We start from the raw sequence: 27,785 nt of genomic DNA, 5'->3' as shown, positions 1-27,785 counted from the left end.
TTTCTGTTCATGTTTTCAGGTTTGAGTCTGAAGCAGGTAATTTGGAACTAAGTTTGTGTACCCTGGTTGTACTTAATAGATTGTGGCCTTCTAACCTTTTAGAGATTGGCTGTATATGACATTTAAAACGTGTAAGTTATCTGCAGTGAACCATGGCCATTCCTAACAGTGACTTTTGAGGTCTCCTAAAGGTTATGGGGCCCTGCAAGGACAAAGCTACCAGGACTGTAGTAAGGCCATTAAGGTGACAAATATCACCCAAAGATCAGTTTCAGACTACAAATTGCTCAGGACAACTTCAAAGCTGCTAGCTGAGAGGGTCCAGCCTCACAGACTGCTTTGGCCAAGACTTCAGATGAGCCCTGCACTTTCCCATTATACAGGGATTGGACAACAAATGATACAGCTAGCTCTTCCAGGACTTGACCATTATACCAATTTTCTCAGGGCCCCCTAAAGATGTCCTCTAGACAGCAGAAAGTAGTGGGGTGGGTGGTTTTTGGTTGTTTGGTAAGTTATGAATGTTTGTCATCATTTAGGGGGTGGGTTGCAAGTTGTTACTGGTCATAGTCAGGGAAAAAACTAAGCAAAGGAAGTTAGATTCAGGGATTGCTTTCTGAAAAGAAAATAGAGGGATGTAGGAATGATAGGATAAAAGGGTAGATTACTGAATCTACTTTTAGACTAAAAAGCAACTACTAGTCTCAAATATTTTATATTGCTATGGATTTTTGTATATTGATACAAATTTAAGGTTATTTTTGTTTTAACATAATATATGTGTGTGTGTGTGTGTTTCTACTCTTGTTTAAGTTATTGTACCTATGCTGCTCATTTAAAAATGTAATGTAAAGTTCTAGTCCTTGAAAGCTATTATTACAAACTATTTAGGATAATTAAGAAATGCAAGTTACTAGTTAGTCATCTATAACAATCAAACTTGTAGTCATATTAGGTATGTTTTCAAAGTCAAACAGAGATGTAGTTTAGATAGAAAGATGGTCTTCAAACACTTCAGAGACCTACAGAATATGGCATAGTAAGATGTTTTAATAACATAAGGCTTTTCATGATAGTAAGGTACATCTGCTCCTGTCAATACCAATTTACTTCAGAAAAGATGATCTTTATTGAAGAACCTCCATATGGAGTTTTCTTTCATTTATGTGAAGTTAGCCACTGGGCAAGAAACTGCTCTTGCCTCAACTGCTGACAGATGCTGTCCAAACTGGACAAGCAGGTAACAAAAGAAGGCTACTGCCAAACTTTGTCAAGACAAGGTAGGACAGGATTTCACAGAAATGTCTGTCACATATTCTAGGCCTGTAGACTGAAGCTGGATGTTGCAGAGGAACCGTGGGTGACTATCCAGGCAGCCATCTGTCTCTGTCATTTCTATAGTTTGGGAAGTTGTTTGTTAGGATATATTGTGTATCCTAACAAATTTGCCTGAGGATCAGAGGACTGAGCCAGCTACTAGATTAGACATAGAGGTCAGGCAGTGTTGGCACACACCTTTAATCCCAGTACTGGGAAGCACACATGCCTTTAATCCCATGAAGTGATGTCTGGGCAGAGACAGATATATTAGGCATGAGGAAACAGGAACTCACTCACTTTAGACAGAGGATTTCATAGAGGTAAGAACTAGTGGTTGGCTGTTCTGCTTCTCTGATCTTTCAGCTTTCACCCTGATATATATAGCTTTGGGTTTTTTTTTTTATTAAAAGACCATTCTAGATTCAAACAACATCTGGCGTCCAACTTGTGGGGCATGAATTAAAGAAAAATTTGCTTACCTGTGGTCTTGCAGGCCCTGGCTCAGACCTGAGCTGCATGTGCCTGGAATCTCCCCCTGGCTGGGCCGGACTCCCTAACCAGCTGGCTAAATTTTTGTTGCAACCTCTCTGCAGCAAACTCCATTAGTTTTTTGGGGCTCCAAAAACCATACAAATTAGTAACTTTCTCACAGTCCCTTGTGCAGATGGCTGGCTCTTTGGCTTCTTCTCTCCTGATGGGTTATGGGCTCTCCCTGGATCCCCAACTCGGGCTGCTACCACACTAGGTAGCTGCCTTAAAACCTGCTTGGGCTTCTATTGTTCTATGCAGAAGCAGTCAGCCTCACATCTGAATTGTCATTTTCGGCAGATTTGGTGAGACAATTGAGATTTCTTAAAGGGAGAAATTAGTTAAAAAATAATTTTTCTCACATTAAAAAAGAAACATTTTTACAATGGAGGGAATTTGGTCTCTGTTTGATAATACAATTGACGGTCTGAAAATGGAACAATTAAATGAGAGGATAATTAATATAGATGGAATGTATGTAATGTCAATTATAAATATTATTTGTTTGAATCATTTGTTTTATCATTTAAAAAGTTGGTTAATGTTGAGTGCCAAGATAAAAATTTTAGAAAAACTTGTTAAAAGAGATCATAGAGATATTCAGACCCAGACAGAGGAATTTAAAGGTGAACCAATCTCAACATTGCATTATGTGGTTACAGAAACAGCCTACGGCTTTCAAACAGCCAACCTTAATCTATCCAGTAACCTTACAGGAACTGCCAAATGCTAAAGGCTGTGTTAAGAGCTGACTGGACTCCTGTGCAAATGTTAGATTTGAGGAGATTCAAAGAAGCAATAGTGTCATATGGTATGCATTCCCTATTTGTGAAGCAGATGTTAAACTCATGGCCAACTTGTAATAGAATTATCCCTCAATAATGGAAAGATTTGGTTACAGTTGTCTTAGAAGCTGGTCCCCAATTACAATGGAGGACCTGGTGGAAGGATGAAGCTAAGACCATTGAACAACAAAATAGGGCTAGAGGTATGGAAATCTCCCAAGATCAACTTCTTGTAGAGGGAGATTATGCTAATATAGAAAGGTAATCTCTATATGATGACTACACCCTGGCCTTATGATGAATGGCAGCCTTGAATGCTTGGGACAGAATTGAAGTAGGAAAGAAAATTGAGTCATTTACAAAAGGGCCCATGTAGTGGCATTCCTGCTGACTTCCTGGCTTGGCTCCAGAGAGCAGCACCTAGCCCTAATCCTTCCTTTGATTAGCCACACCTTTTGTTTCTCTTACCTTTTGTTTCTCTTATCACCCTATGTGAATCTTGTTTGAGAGTCAAGGATCAGAGAGTCCCCAAAGGATCAAAGGCCTATGCAAAACTTGGTCCAGGAAACCCGGGAAAACCATGGTACTTGATAAATCAAGTAATTTGCACCTGGCATTTGGTCTCTGGGAGCTCCTTTTGGGTTGCTTTGAAGGTATGGAAATTAACTATCTAAACTGTAAAAAAGAGTAAATAAATATGCCCTAGGCTAAGGGAAGAGTGCTTCAGTCCTTTGAGGCTTGACCCCCCTGCAGCCATTCTTAAGATGCCTCTGTGTCTTCATTCCACGGACTGCATGAACCCACACACTCACACAGCTACAGGCCCAGAAGAAACCTTCACTGATTTCTTACAAAGGCTGTCTTCAGCAGTAAATAGAATGATACCAAATTCAGAAGCTAGACAGATAATAATTGAATCTCTGGCTTTTGAAAATGCTAATGCACAATGCAAAAGGATAATTAAGTATGGTGATATTTTATTTTGTACTAAAATGTTATTTGTATGTTAATAAATAAAGTTGCCCGGGGGTCAGAGCTATTAGCAAGCCATAGGAAAGCTGGGCGGTGGTGGCATACGCTTGTAATTCCAGCACTTGATAGGCAGAGCTAGGTAGATCTCTGTGTGTTCAGGGATACAGCCAGCATTGGAGACACATGCCTTTAATCTCAATACCAATCATAGAAGACCTGGAGGTCTATACAGACAGGCAGTGACGAGGCAGTCATGTGGTTGGGTTTACAACCAATGAGAAGGCAGAACGGAAAGTCTATATAAAGACTTTAACACAGGAAGTAGCTCTTTTTCAGAGAGGTAGGACCACCGCAGAAGGAAGGGTAAGGTTTTAGCTCTTAGCTCTGACCTCTTGGCTTTCTTCTTTGCATTGGTTCTGTGTTTCTTATTTAATAAGACAGTTGGTTACATCTACAATTAGGCCATTAAAGTCAAGATCAGCACCCTTGGAGGAATGGATCTGAGACACAATGAATATTGAATCTCATGACCCTGATGATACTTGGATAGGAGAGGTAATTTCCAGAGGTTTGAAGAAAAATAGTAATATCAGATGTTTCAATTATGGTAAACAAGGTCACCTAAAAAGGGACTGTAAACAGGGCATTCCTAAAAATAATGTTTTTGTTAGGAATAATCCCAACAGAATGCCCCTCCTTTCTGGATTATGCAGAAGATATGGTAAAGGCAAACATTGGACTAACAAATGTAGATCAACAAGGGACAGACAAGGTAATCCTTTGCATTTGCCACTGGGAAACTCCCTGAGGGGCATCTCACATGCCCTCATGACAAATTCGGTTCAGTCCTTTCCTACCATCATGAAGGAAACCCCTTCCCAGAGCAATTAAAGAACTTAATTCCTATTGTAAAAAATCATACTGCTCTGGATGATAGAACAGCTACAGCAGAGAGAACAAAAAATTCAGGAGAAACCATAAATCAAAATTGATAAAGATTAGATTTGGAAACTCCCCGAAGTTAGGGTTGGGGAAGGGTTTTGTTTTGTCTTTCAGGAAAATAAAGGCCAAGGAATTTGAACACTGAACAAATAAGACATCTAAAGAAAAAGGACAAATCATCCAGAAAAAAAATCCAACAAAAAAGATTTTCTGCAGTGAATAATGACCACACCTTACAGTGAGCTTTGAAGTCTTTGAAAAGATGATGCAATCCCACAAGGATGACTCCACATGGACAATGATAATGACACCAAGCTGACAAACACAACTCAAAGATCAGTTTTGGACTACAAACTGCTCAGGACAATTGGGGGGGGGGGGAGGTGGAGGGGACTGGGGAAGGGGAGGGCGGGGGAACAGGGGTTGGTGTGCAAAATGAAAAAAAAAATTTAAAGAAAGGAAAAAGAGCTAAAATTAAATAAAAACTAAAAGAAAAAAAAAATCTCCTGCCTCAGCCTCCTGAGTATAGGGGCTACTGTGGCATGCTGACTGGCATGGACAGGTAGGACTTTAACAGACAGTACCTTGACCCTTCATATTGAGTAATTACAATGTCACAACTTACCTTGGGGGGTGACTCATTGTGCAACAAAAGCTGGACCATTAGCCCAGTGGGAGGGGCTTTGCTTGTTACAGATGAGGACACAGGACCATGTCTGAGTATACACAAACCTGTCTGCAAGGCTCCTCCTCGACACAGTCCTGTAGAGTGGCGGCTTCACCTGGGATCCCAAGTTGAGCCTCTTACCTGCTTCCCAGGGACTAAATGCTGGTGGTTGGCAGGTGCCCAACAATTGCTGCCTTGAGCAAACCCCATGCTAGTATTCAGCTGCCATGGGAACAGGCAAGAGGCAACTATCAGGCCTGGAATTTCCCTTCTCTAGCCTTTCCTGCTTCAAGTTTGTACAAGGAATTTGGGGAAGAAAATGGACACATATTTGCCTGCACTAGTTAGCTTTTAGTGGCAGTGACAAAATGCCAAACAGCTGAAGGGTACGGGTTTAATTCTGGCTCATGGCTTCAGCCTTGGTGTTGGCCCTATAGCAAATCTGAACATTATGATACGGTCACGCCCAGTGACCTACTTTCTCCTATTAAGCCTGCCTCACAAATGAGCAGCAGTTGCGGTCCAAGCCTTTACCATGAGCCTGGGTCATTCTGGATACTGCCTCCCAACAGGAGGCCCAGATCAAAGCTAAGGAATCAAGGGATGATGAGTCAGGAGGTTTCAGCTAAGACTAAAGCCACTGCTGAGATGATAAGTGTTAGAAATGCCCCACAAGGTATGGTGGGGTGCCCCCTGTAATGCCAGCTGTTTGGAGGTTAGGCTAGAGACCACTAGAATCCTGAAATTTTAGGTCAGTCGGGGCAACACAGAGACACCATCTCAAAAAAATCAAGAAACAACAAAAACAGCTACATCACATTACCCAGCATGCATTATGACCTGTGTTTGACTCCCAGGTCTACATAAACCATGCACAGTGGCTGGCACATGTCTATCACATACCAGAGAGAGAAAAATCAGAATTTCAAGGTCATCCTCAGCATATTTGAGGTCAGCCTGGTCTACTTGAGACCCTCAAAACAAATAAACAAAACCAAGTCTACAAAAAAAAAAAAAAAAAAAAAAAGAATCCTGGTAAATATTAACATTCTTCTTCTTCTTTATTTTTATTTATTTTACTTTATTTTTTAAAGTTTTTTGAGACAGAGTTCATCTCTGTAGCCCTGGCTGTGCTGGAACTTGCTCTGTAGACCAAGCTGGCCTTGATGTCACAGAGATCCACCTGCCTCTGCCTCCCGTGCTGGGATCAAAGGCATGCGCCACCACTGCCCAGCTTAACATTATCCTTTTCACTGTACTGTAATTATACATTTTATCTAAATTGTTCTACTTCTGAGATTTAGTAAGACAAGTCTGAAGGAGTGTCAGAGCCCATGCCTTTTAAATTCATCATGTTCATTTTTGAGAGGGCGTCTCCTTAAGTATCCCCGGGTAGCCTAGAACTCACTATATAGATCAGTCTTGACCTCACTCTGGGGGCAATCCTCCTGTCTCAGTCCCCTGAATGCTGGAATTAACAAGTGTGCATATCCATATCCACCCATTCTGTCACATGTAGAAGGGTTTCAGAAATTATTGAGGTCCAGCCCCTTTAGTTTCCTTCCCAGGGGCCCAGAAGAGACACTACTAACAGCAAGAATAATCTGAGGAAAAGGAGCTCTTCTGTCCGTCCTCTTTATTCCTCTGAGATTAAATTCTATCTACACAGCTTCAATTCTGTTCTTATACTCAGCTCCTCTCTGTCCCTTCTCCTCCTGTCCTCTCATAACTCTAACTCTTTTCCGTCTCCATCCTCATCTTCATCCTCATTCTTCTCCATCGTGGTTCCTTTCCCTTCCTCTCCCAGAACTGGCCTCAGACCTACCAGCAGCCCGACTCTTACAACAGAATGCAAGGCTTCTACTTCATATTTCTGCTTCAGCCTGTAGCAGAAGATTGAAGGGTGAGGCTTGATCAGGACATAGTGGGGGGATCCTTGCCAGGCAGTGTCAGACACTCCCACATCTATGCTCTCTGAAGCCCCAGCTCCTGGTTCCACCCTTTCTCATGGGTCCTGAGGCAGCATGGAGGGAGCAGGTGTTGAGCAGTAGAGGAGACAGTCTGAGGTTCAGTCCTGGCTGCAGCCAGGCCAGATGCCTGCTTTATTTAGACAGGAAGAGCTGCTGTAGGACTCAGCCCAGCCAGCCTTTCTTCATCATGAAGGTGACAGGGAGCAGGGCTGCAATCTAGAAGACTGTGTGGGTGGAGATCGAAGGAAAGACCCACTGAGTCGGCATAAGGCAAGGAACGGCCAGGGTGTGAACCCAAGAGGTGGCGGGAAAGCCTTGGCAGCTTGAGCCAGGACACTCTATCTGAAGTAGTTGGGACACTCGTGGGCGACCAGGTTCCAGGCTTGGTCAAAGGCCTCCACGACAGCCGGCTCCAGGGGCCCTTCCTCAGTGGCGGCCAAGTTCTGTTCCAGCTGTTCCAGGCTGGACATGCCCAAGATGACTGCATCCCCTTGGGTGCCCTGCAAGGGGAGACAGCCCGATCTCAGCACCTTTCTGCTACTTGGTGGTTCCTGTCGTACATGCCCCTCCTTGCCTGTCCCCTCTTAAGTTCTGGGATCTTTGTGTCTATCTGTCTTGAACACCCAGGAAGGTCTGAAGGGGTCTTTGACAGCTCAATGTATGTGACTCCACTCTTGCCCCTTGTCACAGGAGCTCGTCCCTGGGGAGACTTAAGTAAAAACCCACCCTCTCTTTATAAGACACTTGCCTCGTGCCTGCCTGGCAAGCACTTTATACACCAAATGACCTCTCTAGCTCTGGAGGAAGTACTCTCTCTAGAAATAACTTAAAGGCAACTGTGGATCCCCTAAAGGGGCAGAAAATGAGTTCCTGGTGCTGGGCTACCTGGAGCTGTGAGTGGTGGTACATCCAGCGCAGGGCAGCCGAGGTCATGCTGGGGGCGCTGCTGCCATAGGTGGTCTGCAAGGCCTTTTCTACCAGGGCGATGGCCTCGAAGTGGTGCTCCTTCCAGAAGCTGAGTGGGGAGAGTGGCCAGGGGTGAGAATCTTGGGTCACACTGGGAACTAAAGCCAGAGCCTATCAAGACACTGCTCCCACCCCATCTTGTAGCATGGAAAGGAGGTCTCTCTCTCCCTGGGAGTAGACCTCCTCCTTTACAGGGCTTAAGAAGCTCCTGGGCTGCCCACTTGCTCCCTAGATGCCTCACTGGTAACTCCTAGACCTGTCTACCATCCGCCTCGTGCAACAGAGAAGCTGCTGTAAACCCAGACTTGGCGCTGGCCGCCCAAGCCTCTACCCAAGGTTCCCTCCTGGCAGGGCACTTCTCGGTGTAGCAATGGCTTATGTGACCACAAGGTCTGGGCTTTCCTCACTTCCTTACAGAGGTAGAAGAAAAAGAGAAACCTTAGGATTTGCTATTTCTTATAAGAATCACAGCTGGGCAGTGGAGGTGCACGCCTTTAATCCCAGCACTCAGCAGAGGCAGGTGGATCTCTGTGAGTTCAAGGCCAGCCTGGGCTACAAAGCAAAGCAGATGCCAGGATAGCCAGAGCTGTCGCACAGGGAAACCTTGTCTAGAAAAACCACGAAAAATAAAAAAAAGGAATCGAGAAACGGGGAGAGTGTGCAGTAGGAGGTTTTATCCCTGGGAGCACAGCTAAGAACCCATCCTGATGCCAAGAAGCCCAGCTCACCGGTTCCTGTAGGTCTCAGCCCAGCTGTTCCCAAAGAAGCGGCCCACGGGCTGCTTGCCGTCCTTGTCCTCATACTTGTACTTGCCCGTCAGGAGGCCCCCTGTGGGAGGGGTGGCCACAGTCAGACCCTGGCCCAGACTCCGCCCAGAGGCTGCCTGGTCCCACCCAGCTCTGGAGAGGAGGAGGAGCCTGGAAAGGGCATCAATAGGGCAGTAATCCACAGCGTTGGGCTTGACACGCCCACCCACCTCCAGGAGCATGTCCCCATGGCAGCCCATACCAGCCAAGGGGTTGTAGGCGTAGAACCTCAATCCAAAGTGTCTGAGGCACGGGAGGAGCTCCTTCTCCACCTGCCGGGTGGTGGCGTTATACATGCCCTGCAGGGAAGGAGAGGGGTTTGTTGCAAAGTGTGGATGTATCAAGGAGAGGGACCCACCTTTCCTCTTTTTAAAAATAATCTATTTTGGAAGCCTGTCTTTTTTAGACTAGGTCTTGGTAAATTGGCCAGGCTATTCTTAAATTCCTGGGCTCAAGTGATCCCCCTGCCTAAACCTCCCCAGTAGGTGGGGTTAGGGACCTGTACCCTGTGCCTGCTAGTCCTCCACTTTTTACTTATTTTTGTGTGTCTGTAGGTATGTGTTGTAGATGTGTATGGTGCAGAGGCCACAGGAGGATGTTGGGGGTCCTGCTGTACCAGTTTCTGCCTTATTCCTGAGACAGGGCCTCTCACCGAATCTGGAGCTGGGTGGGCACCGAGCAAGCCCCAAAGATTCCCTTGTCTCCTTTCATAGCACTAGGTAACAGGTGCACACAACCATGTCTGGTTGTGTGTGTGAACCAGGCAATTACACCTGGCTGTATGTGTGAACTGGGCAATCACTCCTGGCTGTGCGTGTGAACCAGGGGATGAGAATCCAGGTCCTCATGGTTGCACACCAAGTGTTTTCACCTGTTAAATCTGGTTTCTGTTTTTTGAAATAGTCTTGCTCTGTAGCCCAGGCTCACCTTGAACTCATAGTGATCCTCCTGCCTCAGACATCCATGTGTGTGCCTGTATGTATGCCCAGATTTGAAATTTTCTGCTTTGAAAACTCTAAATCTAAACCTTCCCAGGTTCAATTATTTCAAATCTCACCTGGAGGGCACAGGGACTAAATAATACTTTTTTCTTAAATTCTAGAGATTGTAGTATGGAGTAGGGTTGAGAGTGCTGGGCACAGGGAGGGGAAACTGGCCTGGGTTATCAATCTACAGATATCTCTAGGCCTCCTTTATGGGCTGGATGCTGAAATCACAACTACTCAAAAGTTTAGCAAATTCTCTGCTTCCAAAAGATGCAATAATAAAATTAAAAAGATAGACAGCGGGCTGAGGGGTATAAGCATTGTGTCAGGTCTTAGGTTCAATCTCCAGTACCACAAAGGAAACACACACACAATAACAAAAATCCATGGAGAAACGCAGTAAAGGTGGGCTCTGAGACGAAGGAGGTACTCAAGGTGGCTCAGTGGATGAAGATGGCGTTCAGAGACTGGAGGCCCCGAGGGCTTGTGGGGAGGGGATTCCCAGGAAAGGGCCTTCTGGGTCAAAGGTGAGTACTTCTTCTAGGATGTGGGGAGGTATGCTCTAGGCTGCAATGCAGGATGGGAGGAAGGGATCAAGGTGTGTGTGCTCAGGCCGTAAGAAAGCGGGTGCACCATTGTGAGGCTGGTGAGAAACTAGGTGGTACCCACAGGCTTTGCGGAGGCTACTCTGGAGAGGTCTAATGCTGTGGGATGTATGGCAAATGTGTTTCTAATTAATCAATAAAACACTGATTGGCCAATGACTAGGCAGGAAGTGTAGGCGGGACAAGGAGGAGAATAAAGCTGGGAAGTGGAAGGCTGAGTCAGAGAGACACTGCCAGCCGCCACGATGAGAAACAGCTTGTAAAGATGCCGGTAAGCCACGAGCCATGTGGCAAGGTATAGATTAAAGGAAATGGATTAATTTAAGCTATAAGAACAGTTAGCAAGAAGCCTGCCACGGCCATACAGTTTGAAAGCAACATAAGTCTCTGTGTTTACTTGGTCGGGTCTGAGCGGCTGTGGGACTGGCAGGTGAGAGAGATTTGTCCTGACTGTGGGCCAGGCAGGAAAACTCAAGCTACAGTCTAAGGAGGGGTCTGAAGCACAAGACGACTTGGGATCAGCTGAGCTCTGAGGTAGCCCCAGCACACCACGTTCCCCTCACCTGGTACACTGTTGGCAGGATCCAGCCATTGCTCTTGCAGAGGGTACAGATCTCAGCCACCTCCCAGGAGGCATAGTTGGACAGGCCAAGCTCCACAAACTTGCCCTGCAGGGGAGAGGACCCAGCTCAGCCCAGGGAACCAGGAAGGGAAAACCGACTGGGTGGCAGTGGCGTCTGTGCCCAGCTCTGTCCTGGGTGCCCAGTGAGCCTCACTGTCATGGCAGAGTCAGGATGAGAGGTATAAAGATCACCCCTCTGAGCTCAGGGGCCACCCTCACCTCCTGCTGCAGCTGGTGACAGGCACGAAGCGTCTCCTCTATTGGGGTGCTGTGGTCAGGAGCGTGTAAGTAGAAGAGGTCCACCCGGGGACACTGCAGCCGCTTCAGTGACGTCTCCAGCTGGGACCGGACACTGTCAGGCTTCAGTGACTTCCCATCCCAAGGGTTGGCCTTGGTGGCAATTTTCACTTGCAGGAAGATTATAATGATTAAGAAATGTAAGCCGGGCGGTGGTGGCGCACGCCTTTAATCCCAGCACTCGGGAGGCAGAGCCAGGCGGATCTCTGTGAGTTCGAGGCCAGCCTGGACTACCAAGTGAGTTCCAGGAAAGGCGCAAAGCTACACAGAGAAACCCTGTCTCGAAAAACCAAAAAAAAAAAAAAAAAAAAAAAAAAAAAAAAAATTAAAAGTTGGCTGGTAATCTGTCTCAGTGGATAAAGGTGCTTGCCACACAAGGCTGCATTTTGAATTTTAAGACTATATATATCGCAGGGCAGGGGGTACAGGATTTGAGACACGAGAAGAGTGCAGACTCCACCCCAAAGGTGCTCAAACACCATCCCATCTTTAGACTTGATGTTCCAAGTTTTGTCAGGATGACGAGCCCATCATTTCGCTCCCTCTGGCCATAAAATAGAGAAGGAACTCAGTGAGACAGGCCTGAAAGCAGGGAGACCACTAAGTGCTATGTAAGAATTTATGCAACGGAGGCTGAAGAGATGCTCGGTGGTTTAGAGCATTTATTGTTCTTGCAGAGGACTCAGGTCCGATTCCCAAAACCCAACCCTCTCTTCTGGCCTCTGTGGGCGCATATACAAGCAGGCAAAGCACAGATACAAATAAATTAACCAAGTATAAAAAAATATAAAAGCCAGTTAGTGGTGGTACATGCCTTTAATCCCTGGAGGCAGAGGCAGGCGAATCTCTGAGTTCAAGGCCAGCCTGGTTTATAAAGTAAGTTCTGGAACAGCCAAAGCTAAATCCTGTCTCGAAAAATCAAAATAAAACAAAACAACCCCCCCCCAAATTAAGGAAGAGATACAGGGACCTGAATGTGTTCCTTGACAGCAATCAATCTTTCAGACCCCCAGAAGCCTGCACCTCCAATCCACTGCAGATGCTCCCCAGTCATGGACTCAGCACTATTTCTTCCCAGAGAGGGAACCCCAACTACCTGGCCTGATGATGGACAGATGGATTCTGTACGCTGATACTTGCTTATGTGGACTCAGCAAGACAAAGGGGAGCCCTCTGATCTACCCACAGGATAGAGAAGACCACAGCATCTCCTGGCTACAACCCCCCCCCCCCAGGCCTTCTCATGTGAACTTCTGCCACAGGAATGACCTGAGGACTTTGGCCTCTAGTGAGTCAAGAGGGGGTTCCAGGACAGCCAGGACTAACCAAAAAGAAAGAGAAGGGGTGGGGAGGGAGGGAGGGAGGGAGAGAAAGAAAGAGAGAGAGAGAGAGAGAGAGAGAGAGAGAGAGAGAGAGAAAGAAAGAAAGAAAGAGAAAATCATTATAAACAAATCGGCCAGGTAAACTCTGCAGTGTTGGGCTTGAGAGATTGGCTTACTTATGCCCCTCCAGTTCTACCATGGTGAGTCTAAGGGGCCTTGGGGAGGACCACTGCACAGGAACTGGGAGGAGGAGTCTCGGGAAGGCAAAGAAGAGACCTCCCTATATATCAGGCACACTCCTAAGACCTCCAATGGTTTCAAGCAAATGAGGGACGGTTCCCCTCATCTTCCATCAAGGGACACATGCCACTGACCATCCTGCCCCATACATGTACTTTGCACTCTCAAGCTCCATCATGGAACAGCTAAGCCTTCAGCCTCCAGTGCCCCCTTTCTCTTGTTCTCTACCCAGCACAGTGCTACTTACACTGTTAAGGTCTAGCCTCAGTGCTCTATGAGCTTTGCTTACTGCTCTCCCCGGGGCCTCCACAAGCTACTCCCCAGCAATCACGGCCTCAGTCTTCCACGAGGGATCGGAACTCCCTCTGTGGGTTAGTCACTCTCCACTGTAGTCGCCCCCATTGCAAGACCCGGCACAGCGTGGATAGAAAGGCTGGAAGTGCCCTCTCCCCACGCTACCTTCGACCCCCGCCCCCTAGGGCCCTTGGCATTGCCACAGATCTCCTTAAGACGCACAGGCACTGTCAACTAACTGCACAGGACAAAGTCTAGGAGATGACCAAAGACCGGAAAGAGAAACATGCTCCTGGAGCACAGGGCTGGTGAGGGTAAGAGAGAAGGGCATAAGCACAAAGCCTGGTTGGGGGGAGGGGGCGGCTAAGGGCAAATGGAGAGTTGGGAGGCAAGGATTGAGGTAGGAAGCAAGGGGCCAGAACAGGCTCGAGGTGAGATTAGGGAGCTTCCCAGCACCGGCCCCCGAGCTGCAACTCCAGAAGCTTCAAAGGACAGGCGGGACAAAGTTCAGTTCAGTAGTTCAGGACTACAGGTGCCTTAGGAGCTTGGGGTCCACACAGCTGTGGATATGGGAGCTCACGAAGCTCCCAGGTGCAGACCCTGGGCGGTGCACTCCGGATGCGGGTACCAGCTCAGCTCTACTCGGTGCAGGGAGTGGGGGGGCAGGTGTAGCGGTTACCTGTGCAGTCGCCGCTGCCCAGCCCAAGCCCCAGGCCGCCCAGAATGCTCTCGGACTGGCCATCACAGTACATGAAGGCCGTGTCCAGTTCGCTGTGGCCGCGCTCCATGAAGGCGCGGACGGTCGCGGCACTGGCGCTCGCATCCATGCGGCGCCCCATCTCCATGGTGCCCAGAACCGTGGCGGGCCGGAGAGGGGCGCCCGAAGTGGCGCCGGGTGCCGGAGGCCGGGACATGGCGAGAGGACGCGCTAAGGAAGGCCCGGAGCGACGCGCACAGCGAACCGCAGCGCGGCCCACGGCTCGAGACGCCGCACGCAGCATGAAGACTGCGCCTGCGCGCCCCGGCGCCTGGGGCTCCGCCCACAGCGCGCGGCGGGGCGGGGCGTCGCGGAGATCAGCTGACCCAGGCGGGGTACGGACCTTGAAGCTGAGTCCGGTTGTGGATCCTCATTTGGTGAGACTGCAGGGGGCTGGCGGCAGCCTGGCTGGGGTTCGGGACTCCAGGTGGGCCCTGTCAATTCTTCCCTACACCCTCCCCCAGCCCCGCACAACCCCTGGCGCCGGTCCCCTTTGGGGGCGCGGGATACCCGGTCTGGCCTGGGATCCGAGTTCGGGTCTGGCTCCACATCTCACCTGCCGGTCCCCGCCTTCCGGTCTCTTGGCTTCTGATTGCCTTGTTTTCCCCAGACTGGGCGGGGGCCTTGCGGCGCTTGCCCCAGCGTCTGCCCTGTCATTATCCCTCGGAACCGGCAGAGTCACCGGAAGGAGTTAGAGCCTTGGTTTGGAGGCCTAGAGTGGGTAGGATCCCGGAGTCAATGCGGGATCTCCTGACACATTCTCCCCAGGTCCGCAGGTAGGGAGTCCAGAATGCCCCCTCTCTCGGCAGGATTTCAAGGAGGGTTGGTTAGAAGTGTGAGGGCTGCTATAGTCTCAGATCTTGTTCAGTTAGTGTATACTGTGTGCTACTATGTGACCCAGGGGACTACAGCAAGAACAGAATGTTACTGTTGACTGTGTCAAATGTGCTTCAGTGGGAAGCATCTTTCTGGCTTTGCTTGGAGTTGGAGGAGTTGAGTGTGGTGGGAGATACTGTCTCCTGGCTAGCTTTTCTAGACATGAACCGTGAGAGTCAGAGTCCTTCCTAATACTGGGGGATTGTAGCTCAATGGTAGGGCACTTGACCGACATGTATGAGTTCCTAGGCTCATGCCATTATCATGGCTTGGACTGGGTTTTATTGAAGTCTGCAGTCAGTCTAGGAGGTAAGTACCTTTCATGATTCCCTTTATTATATGCATCAGAACGCTGAAGCTCCATTACTTGCTCAGAGGGACTTCTCAGTCCTAGCCCCCCCCCCCCGAAATTCACAAGTTTCCTCCCTTCCCTTCTCCTCCTCCCCTCTTCCTTTCTCATGTCTTTTTCTTTCCTCCCCTTTTCTCCTCTTTTTCATGCTACCTCCCCTTTCTTTTGCATTTCTGAGCCTTTGTTGTGCAGCTAATAAATCCAGACCACGAGAACAGGAAATACACAAACAGGGAGAAGGAGAGAGACTTCTTGTTTGAAGAGCAATGTTTAACAAGGATAGGGATGCGTCTTCTCCAGAAGTGTGTTCCGGGGGACAAGAGGAGGTCACTGCAACTGCCTCTTGGAGAAGACAGTTTAGAAATGGGTCATGCTATTTCTACCAGGCATTTGTGGTGGAGAAGGATTCCTTAGAGGAAGAAACAGCGTGTGCAGGTGCCTGGGACTCTGAGGACCTGGGCTAGGAAATGAAGTTAGGATAACAGTTCTTGTGGGTGCTTGGGACCCTGTCTCTGTGAATTCAAACTTGATCCAGTATCAAAATGGAACCTGTATCTACTTTGTTGGGAAGCATCTCCCTGGCTTTGCTTGGAGTTGGCGAGGAGTGGGGTATTTCAAGAGATTTGTCTCCCAGCCAGCCTTTCTGGAAATGAACCATGAGAGTCAGGATCCTTCAGACTGAGGGATGTAGCCCAGTGGTAGAGCACGTGACTAGCATGTATGAGGTCCTAGGCTCAAACTTTGGTATCAAGGGAAGAGTCTTCAAAGAAGCTGGGAGGACTGCTTACACCCACAGTGTAAGCTTCTTACTTCACTTCCTGCCTAGCCTGGTGAGAGGGAATGAGAGACTCCACAGTGGTCAAGATACTGCGTTCTCATCTTTAAAACATCACTAATATGGGTCAGATGTGGGGCTCAGAGCTATGTTTAGCTCAGAACGATATTAGCCCTGGTTCATAGACAGACTCAGACAGGCTGACTCACTTGCCCAAAGCCACTCAACCCTACCTTTAAAATGGGGACAGTGTTCCCTACCCGGCCTGAGGGATGACAGTGTATGGATGTGTGAATTGTGGAGGCCTATTCAGAACCTACATGGGAGCATGGAGCAGGGGAGGCCAGTAGGATGTGTGTGGCTGATAAACAAGAGGGCTTCTTAGGCACAGCTCTTACCTGGACTGTGTGTGAATTAAGGTGTCAGGTAATTGCTCTCAAAATTGGCTATGCTGATACTATCTGCACCAGCCACGGAGACCAGGGAAGAGCCTTCCATCCGTTCTCTGCCCCATACTGGAGCTACCCCAATAAGCTGGCCACACAGTGACCTGGGGCACCCTTCCCCCCAGCTCTGGTAGCTGGTCACGTTAGGTCTTCTGAGAGTCTGGGCCTCGTGAGAAAAGGAGCTGCCTTGCTTCCTTTCCCTAGCCTGATCATCGCAAGCTCAACAGTCCTGGGTCCAGCCGAGCTTTGTGAGGCGGTCAGGCCTCCCTGGCATAAGCGGGAACTAAGAAAGTCCAGGAGTGCGTCCATCTGGATGAGGAAGCACCCTCTTAGCACAGTGACAAAAGGGGAAGCCATGGCAGCCTCCAATGAAGCCTCACGCTTGGGGGTTTGACTCTTTTGCTTTCTGGCTGGGTGGCCCTGGCAGATGACTTCCCTACTGTGGTCTCAGGTTCCTCCAGAATATGCCAGGAGTGTGCCATTGAGTCAGGCCGAGGACAGAATGTGTGAACGCATGCCAGGGACTGGAGGAGGTGACTCTCCCTCCCTCTCTAGGTTTTCATGCACAAGTGACAGTGTCCTACTCTGTGCAGGTACAAGGAACTAGGAGGACTCCTTTCTTCCTGATCCTTCCACCAGCCATACGCTGGTGTGGGTTGTGGCTTCCTTGCAGGTAGGTGTCATGCATGTCTTTCAGGCTTTGTGAGGAACATGGGCCCCAGCATCCTATCCGGGTACCTGGGCAACCCTAGGAACCACCTTCTCATTCGTACACAAAAGACGCCAAGGGTAGTCTTCCCTCCAGTGAGGCCTGGCCTCAGAGACCTTGTCAGAGTATAGAAATGACACAGGAATGGAAGCCTGGCCTGGTGGTTCAGACCTGTAATCCCAGCACTCAGATGTCTGAAGCAGGGGGGTTGAAGGTTTAAAGCCAGCTTGGGCAATTTGTGAGACCCTCTTGAGATACAAAGTTAAAAAAAAAATGCCGAGGACGCAAGACAGTTGTTGACATCTTGTCCAACACATGCAGGGCTCTGGATCTGACCTCTAAAACAGAAAAAAACCCTACATGTTCACAAGTTGTATCCAAAGCTGCTGTTGGCATACAGGCCCGCCCCCTCTGCATATGAACGCATTTAACTCACAGCAGCTATATGAAGTAGGGCCTGACATTATCCTCACTGTGTAGAGGACAGGGCCAGTTGACATCACAGGATCGTGGAAAGGGCTAGACCTCCCAGCGCTGAAGACCTCTTTCCCTTTTTGTAGGACGAGCGTTTGGACAGCCTCTGAACTGTGTCCCTACACCTCCGCCTTCCTCCCTGCTGGGACCCTCCCTCTGCAGCCATGGTCTGGAGGACGCTGGGCGCAAGCAACTTTTCCCTCTGCCCCAACGGCTCCATCCAGTGGATCTGGGATGTGTTTGGTGAATGTGCTCAGGATGGCTGGGATGAGGCCAGCGTGGGCCTGGGCTTGGCCTCCATTCTCTGTTTTGCTGCGTCTACCTTCCCGTGAGTATATATATGACTCTGTGGCAGGGGCAGGTGAGGCTTCGGGGTTGGTAGCAGTCCCTGTCCTGCCCTGAGGGTTCCACTGGATGGTCTAGAGTCCAGGCCAGGTCTACTCCCTCCCTTGATCACATTCACTGGAGGCCAGCTTGCTCTGAAGGTGGGACGCTGCATGGAGTCCTCACAGGCCAGACCTCATGCTGAGGGATGCTGCTGCTGAAACAGTAACATTTTCTACCATGTGTTGAGCCCCCACTGTGTTCTTGGCCCATGTCTAAGTGCTGGTGGGGTTTACCTCCTTTGGTCCTCATTAACAGCCCCGTGAAATAGGCAGAGTTCCTTTCCCTGTTTTCCAGACAAGATGAGGGCTAGGTAATGTGCTGTTTGTTGTTGGAAAGAGATGGGGTTGGAGAATGGGCAGGCTGGGATGCACTAGACACGGCTGTGTCCTTCAAATAAAGACAGGCTGATGGTGAAGACGGAAGCGGGAACTACAAAATCGTGTGGCTGTTGTTGGGCTGGGGGATAAGGACATTACTGCACAGGGGTCCAGAGTGTCCACACTCAGCTCTGCCACCTCCTGGCTGTGACCCGGGTCACATTGCCTTGCTCTGGGCCTTAGATCTCATTTACCCAGTATGTGCACAAGCTGGAAAGCTGGCATAGTGCCAGTGTCCAGTTACGTGAAGCATGAAAGAGAGCCCCTGGCCACTCAGCAGAGGCAGGAAGGGCCGCAGCCAGGAAGAACTTGGGGGTATGAGCTATTAGCAGGCAGGAAGCAGCTGGCCAGGAACAGCAGGTGTGTGAGAGAAGGGACAGCTACCGTCATGCCTGGCTGGTCATCGTGAAGGGTGAGGCAGGCAGAAGTGAAATCAGAAATTCACTGAGAGTTCTATCGTCCAAGGCTGTTGTGCTCTTGGGCTGGGCTGTGGTGGCACACAGTCTTAATCCCAGCACTCGGGAGGCAGCGGTAGGTGGATCTCTGTGAGTTCAAGGCCAGCCTGGTCTATAGAGTTCCAGGACAACCAGGGGTACACAGAGTAACCCTGTCTTAAAAAACAAAAAAATTTGCTCTTGGGCTGAGGAGATGGCTCAGTGGTTAAGAGCATTCACTGCTCTTGCAGAAGACCTGGGTTTGATTCCCAATACCCATATGATTACTGCCTCTAACTCCAGTTTCAGGAGATCTGACACCCTCTTCTGGCCTCCGCCAGGGACACACATGGTGCACATACATTCATGCCGGCAAAACACTTATACACTAAAAATAAATCTTAAAAAAATGTATGCTTGTCGGCTGGGGAAGATCGCTCAGTGTAAATTGCTTGCTACTTCATCATGAGGATCTTAGTTTGAATCCCCAGAACCCACGTAAAGGTGGATACGGTGGTGTATGTGTGTGATCCCAGTGCTCCCAGTGAAGTAGGAAGCAGAAACAGGAAAATCTTTGGAAGCTTGTGGGCCAGCTGGCCTGGCATATACAGCTGTGAACAAGATACCCTGCCTCAAACGAGGTGGAAGGTCTGGACTAATACCAGAGGTTGTCCTCTGACCTCCATATGCATAACATGTATCCTGTAATACCCCATCCCCTTTCCAGTCTCTGCGAGGCTGAGACTGGAGGATCATGAGTTCAAGGCCAACCTGGGCTATCTAGGGAGACCCTGTAACCCTGAACTCCTGATATTCATGCCTCCATCTCTAAATTGCTGGGATTATACATGTAGCATCCACTCCTGAGTCTCTCTTTGTTTTCTCTAAAAAAATTATTTTATGAGTTTGGTTGTTTTACTTGTATGTATTTAAGTGCACCACATGTGTGCTTGGTGCCTGGTACCCAAAGACAGTATCTGCATCCTCTGGGACTGTAGTTTACAGATAGTTGGGAGCCCCCATGTGGGTGCTGGGAGCTGAATCTGGGCCTTCTGCAGGAGCAGCGGGCACTCTCAATTGTAGAGCTGTCTCTCTACTCTCATGAATTTCTTTTTAAAATTTTTCATTATTATTATTATTGTTATTATTATTTTGTTGTGTTTTGTTTTTCGAGACAGAGTCTTTCTACGTAGCCCTGGCTGTCCTGGAACTCGCTCTGTAGACCCAGACTAGCCTCAAACTCAGAGAGATCAGCCTGCCTCTGCCTACCAAGTGCTGGGATTGAAGGCGTGAGCCACCACTGCCTGGCTATTTATTATTAATTAATTAACTAATTAATTAATTTTGAGACAGAGGCTCACTATCTATTCCCAGCAGCCTGAAACTCACTGTGTAGACCAGGCTGGCCTCGAACTCATAGGAATCACCTGTCTCTGCCTCCCGAGTGCTGGGATTAAAGGCATGTGTCATTGTACCTGGCTCTGAGTTTCTTTCTTTCTCTCTCTCTCTCTCTCTCTCTCTCTCTCTCTGTCTCTCTCTCTCTTTAATTTTCTTCTTCTTCTTTTGTATGTATGAGTGTTTAGCCTGCATGCATGTCTGTGCATCACGTGTGCAGTGCTCTCAGAGGCTAGAAGAAGGTGTCTGATTTCTTGGAACTGGAGTGACAGGCAGTTGTGAACCACCATGTGTAACAGTCAAGAGCAGGATTGGAGCCCCAGGAGTGGAGGCCTACACAGAGGGTCTGAGGCCAGCCTGGACTGTCTGAGGCCCAGGAGAGGATGCCTACACAGAGGGTCTGAGGCCAGCCTGGACTGTCTGAGGCCTGTCGCAAGCAAGTAGTGACAGGAGCAACGGAGCATCAAGGCTAGAGGCTCTGGCCAGGGTGAATCCTAGGAGTGACACAACCATCTTGGTCCCCAGTGTGCAGTGTCCTCATCGACCTGACCGTCCTTGTGTTGGGACTCAAGGAGTCACTGCCACAGGGGGCTTAGGTCCGTGCCCAGACCCCTTAGCAGCAGCGGCTTCATTACATTTGGCTTCATACCCAACCCAGCCACAGCATGAAGGGCCTTAGGGCAGACAGCCAAGGGACCAAAAGCCTGTGAAACAGCTACCGGGGTCTGGCCACCCTTCCTTCTCTGCCACCCTTACAGTGACCAGGCTGAAGGTCTGCGTGTCTTACCATCAATGACTCCTAAAAGCGGCCGGGCCGGGCCGGGCCGGGCCGGGCCTCAGACCCACCTCAGCTGCCCTACCCATGCTTTCAATCCCACCAACCAGATTTTAAAAATAAGCCAAGGTGTTTCTCAAGGCCGGGCACATGCTTCGGAAACTTGTACAGACCCTTGGTCCCTTCTGGAGATGCCAGGGTGCAGTGGGGGGACCCTGAATAAGGTTGTGGGCCTGTCTGGAAAGATACACAGCTGCTGTGCTCCTGGGCTGGTAAGGGTTCCCACTGGTAAAATTCCTCCACAGATCAAAGAAATGCTCTGAGGATATTGCCTTTGAAGTTCTGGGTTCCAGCCTAAGCCCCTGGGCCATCTCTTGCCCATCACTGCCAAAGTCCTACTGTTAAGGTCTTCTTATTGGCCCTTTAAAGTGGCTTCTTAGGCCTCAGCCTCTGAGCACGTGTCCCCTCCTCTTCCTCAGCCAATACATCAAGGCCTGCAAGACAGGGAACATGGACCAGGCCCTGTCCTTTTGGTTCCTCCTGGGCTGGATCGGTGGAGATTCCTGCAACCTCATTGGCTCCTTCCTTGCAGACCAGCTACCCCTGCAGGTGCGTGGGTCCCAGGTGGGTGGGTCCCAGGCACAGCAGGGCAGCTAAGGACAAGTGGGAGCAGCTGTGGGAGGAGAGGCTGGGACTTCATGTCTGTCGGCCACTCCATGGCCACCATGCTGTGTATAACCATGGGTGAGTCAGGGTTTCTGTTCAAGTCTCAGTTTTCCCCGTTTGCCATGTAAGCATACCACACCATAGTCTGTGGTTCTGAGAGGTTGGGGGCCCAACTTAAAATTTTGAGCATGGGGCCCTCAAAGTAGCAAATGGGGCTTTCCTTGGGAACCACAGACATTCCATGGCCAGCAGAACCAGGGTCAGTCGGGAAGGCCTTGGCTGTTTGTCTCAACTCTTGGCACTCGATGCTTTGTTGGCTGTCCAGGCTGGAGTCTTGCAGGACCCCTTGTCCACCTGATCCCTCATTCGCCTAGGTAGGAACAGGGAGCCTTCTGACCAGAGCTGGTCACCAGCTGGGGTGCAGTGGAGGGCTGCCAGGGTGGTTGCATCGGCCCAGGACAGCAGCCATTACTCGGGTCTGCCTCTCTTTCCCAGACCTACACGGCTGTGTATTACGTCTTGGCTGACCTCGTGATGCTGACCCTGTACTTCCATTACAAGTTCAAGAACCGGCCTTCTCCATGTGAGTCCAGGGGTCACTCTGGGTCGGGCTCTGCTGGCCTTGGACGGTCTGGGACCTGAGTTGAAGCAAGCTGAGATGGAGACACATACAGATGAAGCTGCAGGGAGATCCCGCTTGCTCTCTCCTCTCTCTCCTCTCTCTGGTTCAGAGCCAGAAAGGAGGGTGAGTCATAGAGCAGCCTCCAGGGCAGAGTGCTGACCCCTCTGCCCTGACTGTCTTTCCTTTGTATCCCTAGGGGAAGGGTACTGTTGTATCCCCATTCTACAGATGAAGGACTGAAGCACAGAGAGGCTAGGTCACTTGTCCAAGGTCACACAGCTACTGAAAAGCAAGGCTGGGACTCCCATCCCAGGCTGTCTGCTGTCACCTAGATACCTAACCTTGGCTTCTCTCCTGCCTCAATCCAGTGTCTACCCCTATCAATTCTGTGCTCTTGTTCATCTTGGGGACGGTGTGTATCACACCACTGTTAAGCATCGCTGATCCTGTGGCTCTCCCCAGGGAAGGCTTCCGGGGACGGATGCTCTTGTCTGTGGAGCCTGGCAATAAGGTAGGGGAGGGTAACATGGGTGGGCTGAATCTCATTCCCCTGCATGATCATGTAGATATTAAATTGTGGGGGCTACTCTCCCTCTTGGGGGGACTGCTCCCTAAAACTCCCACCAGATAGTGAATGCCCGCTTCCGCCTCTCCGCCCCCCAGCCATTCACAAAGAAGGAGGTCATCGGCTTTGTCATTGGCTCCGTCTCCAGCGTGCTGTACCTGCTCTCAAGGCTGCCTCAGATCCGCACCAATGTGAGCTTTCGGTAGGGGTGTGGGTCACACGGAAGGAGGACTGGCAGGTTGAGCAATGGTACGGTGCGGGAGTTTTTGTTCAGAAGATCTTGACCACAGCAGCTGTTGATGTGGGCCAAGTCACCCAGCTGACTGAGCCTCTTTCTGCCTCTGGGAAACTGGCCCCATGACACTTGCTGTGGAGGGGTGCCTGAGACTGTGTCTCAGCAACATTGGAGGTCAGGTGTGAGGGAGTTGCTGAGCTGAGAAGCCAGAGAGTGGACAGGAGATGATGAGGACCCCCCACTGGAGGCTTGCCCGGCAGGAAGAGTCCCTGCGGGCTTCAGAGCCGGCGGCCAGCAGGCATAGGCAGCCGTGATGTCTGGGGTCCTGGGAGAAGTGCTTGGAGTTGGGCCCTGGATAGGGCTGTTTTGGGTGCCAAGTCCATGCTGGGCCTTGGGCACACAATGAAAAACCAGCTGAGTATGTACCACCCAGGGCACACACACGGACGGTTACAATCCGGAGTGATAAGAGCCCTTTCTGGTTTAGGGGACGGGGCTCTTTTTGTAGCCCAGATTGACCCCTCACTGGCTATATAGTGTAAGCCTGGCCTTGAACTCATGATCCTCCTGCCTTAGCCTCCCAAGTGCTGCTCTTGTAGACAAGAACCCTCTGAGGTCTCTGACATCACCTCCTTTTCTCCCAGTTCCTACGGCAGTCAACCCAGGGCGTTTCCTACTCACTGTTTGCGTTGGTGATGCTGGGGAACACGCTGTACGGGCTGAGCGTGCTGTTCAAGAACCCTGAGGCAGGCCAGAGCGAGGGCAGCTACCTGCTGCACCACCTGCCCTGGCTCGTGGGCAGCCTGGGTGTGCTGCTGCTCGACACCGTTGTATCCTTTAAGGTGTGTAGTGTTGGCAAAGTCATGTGGGCAAGGCAGCCTCTGCTTCGGCATGCACATCCCCATCAGTCCACCCCTCCATCTACACATCTGTCCACGCATCCATCTATTTACGTATTCCCTCACACATCCATTCATCAGCCCATCCTTCCATCTACAATCCAGCCTTTTATCCATCTTCCATTTGCCCATATCCAACATCATCCTATTCATCATCTATCCATTCACCCACCCACAACTCATCCACACACTCACCCCTCCACCTGTCTATCCATCCACCCATCCATTCATGTATTCATCCACACATCCATTCATCTACCTATCTTCCCATCTACAGTCCAACCTTGCATTCATCCTGTTTACCCTTCCAGCCTCATCCATCCACCCACTCACCCACCCATCCATCCATCTGTCCATTTATCTATCCATCCAACCCCCTATCCATCTATCTACTCAGCCACACACTCATTCAACTTCCCATTTATTCATCCATCATTCCATCTACTCACCCACCCCCATCCGTCCATCCTGTATCCATCAGTCCATCTGTTCATCAAGAGTATGCACCTCTTTTGTGTGTCAGGCACCTAGCCAGGACCAGCACCATCCGTGAGCAAGGACAGAAGCACCGGGTTTTTTAGGTAGTTACTTCGCTCCGGTGGTACCAAGTGCTGCAGGGAAAGACGGCAGGAGCGTATCACCACTGGACTGCCCTGGGTCGGGGTAAATAGGCCTCAGCAGGTGTCATCTCACCTGGACTGGGGGAGAAGTTATTCAGGGAAAAGCAAGGCAGCAGAGTCCGGCTGCAGCCTGTGCAAAGGCCCCGAGGAATAGAAAAGTCAGTGCACCCCTGCATTGGAAACGAGAGCTAGAGCATGAAGGCAAGCGGGAGTGGGCTCGGCTCCTGACCTCCACTGCCTCCTCACTGAGGGACACAGCGGAAAGCATCAGTCCTCAGTGTTTCTCTCCTTTCATCTGAGTCAGTAGTCGCTGGCTCGCCGGGGTAACAGCTGATGGCATCAGTGTCTGAGCATCCTCCCCTGTGGCCCACCCAGCACTCAGTGAGTGCTCTGTCAATGTTTGCCAAGTGGCCCAACTGGATATTATTTGGGTCCCACTTGACAGAAAGTAAACATGGCCCTTGTTTCAACATTTGCTACGTCCCCGTGGGGTGTAGTGAGAGAGAAAGGCCCCAAATGACCCAGCCTCTTAGTGTCGTAGAGAGGAAGACGGTCTTATTCCAGGGTTCCTGATGGCCGAGCTGGGGGATCGGGGGTGGCACTCAGGGCGGTGTGAGAGCGAGCAAGAGCAAGGCTGGGAGGTCCTGGGGCCCCTGTCACCTGCAGAACAGGGAAGAGTGGTGGGAACAGCGCCAGCCCAGGGTGTCTGCTGTGGTCTTAACGCCGTCTTCAGATCTCCGTCCAGTTCCTGGTGTACAGGAGCCACACCTCTGCTGCCGCCTCAGAGCGAGAGCCCCTCCTCCCAAGCTGACCTGTGCCCTAGATGACGGGAACCTCAGCTGCCATCCCAGGAAGAGCGAAGTGTGGGCAGTGATACTGCTGCCCCTGGACTGGGCCTAGGAGGCGGCCTGAGGGAGGCCTGGAACTCTGGGCCTGGTTGCCTCCCCTGCATGCCTGGCCTTTAGACAGGTCTGGAGTTGGATCATGTTGTGCCGGGACATACCTCTCAGGTATAAGACAGCTGCTCCAGGAGCCTGTAGGGGACCCATAGCGGAGACCACAGAAGATGGTGTGGCCACCCCCCATCCACCTACCTCAGTCTGCCTGTGTACCCCAGGCTATATCATATCCAGGGGACCCAGGGTTGTCCCTGTGACTGGATACAACCTAGTAAATGATACCTTTCAGCTGGACCTGTTTCTGCTGTTCCCTCCCATGGTGCTTGGGGTCTGGGCAGGGACCTAGGGTAAGTCCAGACTGGTGGGGGACCCATGTCCAGCATCCATGTCCTCTTATTGATGTGTCCTACCCTGGTGGGCCCTACCCATCAGTGGCTCCCTGCGAGGCAGATAACGAGGTGGGGTTTGGTTGGACGGTCCCAGAGGCTTGGCCTGACCGTGCTTCCCTGCGTGCTCGCCGGGGTTGCATAGGGTGAGGTGGTTTAGCCCAGAGCGAGGCATGTGGTCAGGTGTCTTGTAGAGTCAGAGCTCAGCGAAGGTCACCTTGGAGGTAGAGAAGAGGGGCAGACCAGTGCTTTCCTGGAGAAGGTGGGGACTGGAAGCGTGGGTGGAGGAGGAGGACAGGAGGAGAGGGGACACACAAGTGACAAAGGCGGAAAGACGGAGAAAGGTGGCTTCCAGCTCACTTCGTTCCTCCTTCCTGCGGGCCACCACTTTGGGTGACTTGGGGACAGAGAACTAGCTACCTTTCCTGTTAGCCCCAGCTTGTTCACATATATTATTTTAGGTCCAGAAACCCAGAGGCCACCTGACAGACAGACGAGAGGGCAGCCACCTCAGAGTGCTCCTTTAGCTTCCCTGCCCGCAGCTGCAGAGAGCGGGTCCTGGCACAGACCCAGGCAAGGCATGCGGTGCTCCCACTGACTGCCGGCTGCAGCCGGATGTCTAGCCCCGTCCCATCCTGGGACCTGGCTCTCTGCTACTTTCCTAGGACCGGATGGCACCTTTCCAAGTCTGCAGATCTGGGGCCTCCACATGGCACATGACCTCAGGTTCAGGGTCGAACTGAAGCTGCGTGGGCAGCAGAAAAGGAAGTGACAGTCCTGCCCGAACAGCCCCCGTCCGTTTGTCCAGTCGGGTGACACCTCTTCAGGGGAGATGTGTTTGCTGTGGGAATGCCTGTCTGACAGAAGGTGTGGTCTCTACTCAGGCACAGACCACGCAGCCTACCTAACCTTGAGTCCTCTAGTTGGAGGTTTGCTCTAGTGTTCCTGTAGGGGTCAGAGTAGGAGGTGTGCAGAGCCTGGTTATGTTTGCCAGGTCTGTCCCTGCTGAGTGGTTCAGGGACTTCAGGATCTCAAGCCTGCCTCAGCCACTGGTGAGCCTTGTGACTTGGGCCAGCTCCCTACGCCTGTTGCCCTCTCCCACAACACCAAAAAAAAAAAAAAAAAACAGTGTTATTGGCCGTAGAAGGTATTTGTGCTGACCGCATGAGATTCATTTTTGGGTTTATGTCCTGGTGTCTGGCACATGGGTGAAGAAATGGTAACTCTGTTAGTGTCCCCATCCAAGGGAGTTTAGCCATCTCCTCAGGCTCCTGGAGAAACAGCCAGTTTGACTAACGAGAAGTTGGCTTCCCTCTCCTCCCTCGCCCACACCTCTGCTGCTTTTTACAAGTCAAGGAGTGGTGGGGTGCTCATCTCGATGTGGCCTGAAGGTACAGTAGGCCCCTCAGATCTTTCCTCAGGCCTCGTGTGTGGGCATTTTGGTTCCAGTCCAGGCTCAGCCACGGAAATGGAAATATACCTACCCAGGAGGGTCTTCTCAAGCCACTCAAAGGGAGGGGAGGCTGGACCATGTGCCTGCAAAGACTCCTCCTATAGTGAGTCAGATAGTTGTGTGTGTGTGTGTGTGTGTGTGTGTGTGAGAGAGAGAGAGAGAGATTTGTTTTATTTCTTTGAGATAGGGTCTTACTATAGCTCACATCAGCTCCCAGACTAGGATTCTCATTGATTATTTATCAGACCTGGGATTTTTTTATTATTTATTTATTTATTTTTACTTACTACAGTTAGCACAGTATGGCTTCCAGATCTCTTCTTCTCCTGGAGAGGGAGTCCCAAATCACGCTTCTCCACCCCTT

At 50.4% G+C, this 27,785-nt stretch overlaps 2 protein-coding genes across 2 annotated transcripts; one reads left to right on the top strand and one right to left on the bottom strand.

The window, feature by feature from the left end:
• Positions 1-6,819: 6,819 nt before the first annotated feature.
• LOC131904233 (aflatoxin B1 aldehyde reductase member 2) lies at positions 6,820-14,323 on the bottom strand. Its single transcript, XM_059255293.1, has 7 exons — positions 14,002-14,323; positions 11,389-11,576; positions 11,111-11,215; positions 9,159-9,255; positions 8,879-8,978; positions 8,070-8,199; positions 6,820-7,684 (listed from the first exon to the last, which is right to left on the bottom strand). Exons 1-7 carry the CDS (start codon positions 14,321-14,323, stop codon positions 7,523-7,525), a joined length of 1,104 nt encoding a protein of 367 aa, XP_059111276.1. The 3' UTR covers positions 6,820-7,522.
• Positions 14,324-17,775: 3,452 nt separating this feature from the next.
• Positions 17,776-25,876, top strand: Slc66a1 (solute carrier family 66 member 1). Its single transcript, XM_059255292.1, has 7 exons — positions 17,776-18,036; positions 21,556-21,685; positions 22,238-22,325; positions 22,733-22,875; positions 23,028-23,120; positions 23,809-23,994; positions 25,417-25,876. Exons 1-7 carry the CDS (start codon positions 17,873-17,875, stop codon positions 25,492-25,494), a joined length of 882 nt encoding a protein of 293 aa, XP_059111275.1. The 5' UTR covers positions 17,776-17,872; the 3' UTR covers positions 25,495-25,876.
• Positions 25,877-27,785: the final 1,909 nt, after the last annotated feature.

The sequence above is a fragment of the Peromyscus eremicus genome, chromosome 2 (assembly GCF_949786415.1).
Source record: "Peromyscus eremicus chromosome 2, PerEre_H2_v1, whole genome shotgun sequence".
Classification (NCBI taxonomy): Eukaryota; Metazoa; Chordata; class Mammalia; order Rodentia; family Cricetidae; genus Peromyscus; species Peromyscus eremicus.
The sequence above is the reverse complement of the archived record's forward strand: the minus strand, read 5'-3'. Positions and strand labels throughout refer to the sequence as shown.